At 50.8% G+C, this 1191-nt stretch overlaps 1 protein-coding gene across 1 annotated transcript; it reads left to right on the top strand.

The window, feature by feature from the left end:
• Window positions 1-6: 6 nt before the first annotated feature.
• On the top strand, window positions 7-1186 carry LOC111786899 (chromo domain-containing protein cec-1-like). The gene has a single exon (XM_023667098.1). The coding sequence runs from the start codon at window positions 46-48 to the stop codon at window positions 1129-1131; it is 1086 nt and encodes a 361-aa protein (XP_023522866.1). The 5' UTR covers window positions 7-45; the 3' UTR covers window positions 1132-1186.
• Window positions 1187-1191: the final 5 nt, after the last annotated feature.

Here is a 1191-nt window from a genome sequence, read left to right as displayed (position 1 = left end):
TTTTTTTTTTTTTTTTTTTTTTTTTTTTTTTTTGTGTGATTATCTATGGAAGGTGGTCGTCGGAGAATTACGCTTTACGATCAGATGTTAGCGGTGGGCGAAGGCAGAGAGCTCACTGGTGGTTTGACACTGAACGACGTTTTGACTGTTCATAAGAGAGCCTCGCCGAACCCCTCGCCGGAGGTGAGACTAAACGGGAGGACTTTGCTCGATATTTTAAGAGACGACGTTGGGAAGTCCCCTGCTGTTGGTAATAGAGAGAGGAAATCTTGGAAGTTTTTGAGGGATCGACTTCGTTTGAATCTAAGATCTCAAATTCCGCCGCCGAATTCGCTTCGTTTTGCGGTTTTTTCGTCGGCGGAGATGACGTCGAACGAAGAGGAATCGCCGGAATCCACTACTCCTGTCGTCGCTGCTGCTGTTCCGGTTCTCCGGCAAATTTCACGGCGGAGTTCGACGCGGTTAAGTCAGAACATTCCGACGTCTCCCGAGGCTACAAATTCCGGCGAATCACCCGAGAACAATGACTCCGCCTCGACCATCGCCGGCACTGGCAGTCGGAGTAGCCGGAGTCTCCTCAGGCCGCAAATGTCGCGGCGCAACTCTACGAGACGCTCACTTGAACGGAGCGAGAGTTTCACTGACTTGACGGAGCCGGTGCATGAAGGCACGCGCCGCCTCTCGGCTGCACTGGCAATGGAGAGATCAATGTCCGCTAGAGAAACGGTGGCGACCCAGGAGGCAGCCGACGCAGAAACCACCGCCGACGAAGACGATGAAGAAGCAGACTCCACGGCGGTGGAGACGGCGGCGCCGGTGAGAATGTCACTAATGGATCTCTTAGAAGAGACGGACAGGCAAATGGGGTTCGAAGGGTCAAGATACAAAATAGAAGACGAAGTAGAAGAAGAAGAAGAAGAAGAAGAGGAAGAAGAAAAGGAAGAAGAAGTCGCCGTCGTGGGCGGCGGGTCGGAACGGAAGTGCTGCGTGTGCATGGTGCGTCATAAAGGGGCGGCATTTATCCCCTGCGGTCACACCTTTTGTAGGCTCTGTTCAAGAGAACTTCTGGTCAGTAGAGGCAACTGTCCACTTTGCAATGGCTTCATTTTGGAGATTCTCGACATTTTCTAATTTTCCCAATTTTTCTAAGCTTTTTTTCTTCAACCTGTCACATATTTTAGCTCAATTGAT

This window comes from Cucurbita pepo, unplaced genomic scaffold (genome assembly GCF_002806865.2).
Source record: "Cucurbita pepo subsp. pepo cultivar mu-cu-16 unplaced genomic scaffold, ASM280686v2 Cp4.1_scaffold003273, whole genome shotgun sequence".
Lineage (NCBI taxonomy): Eukaryota > Viridiplantae > Streptophyta > Magnoliopsida > Cucurbitales > Cucurbitaceae > Cucurbita > Cucurbita pepo.
This window is presented reverse-complemented; position numbering and strand designations above follow the sequence as displayed.

Bases quoted from the DNA above. Each gene is read 5' to 3' on its own strand.
- LOC111786899 (XM_023667098.1), top strand. From the start codon at position 46: ATGGAAGGTGGTCGTCGGAGAATTACGCTTTACGATCAGATGTTAGCG.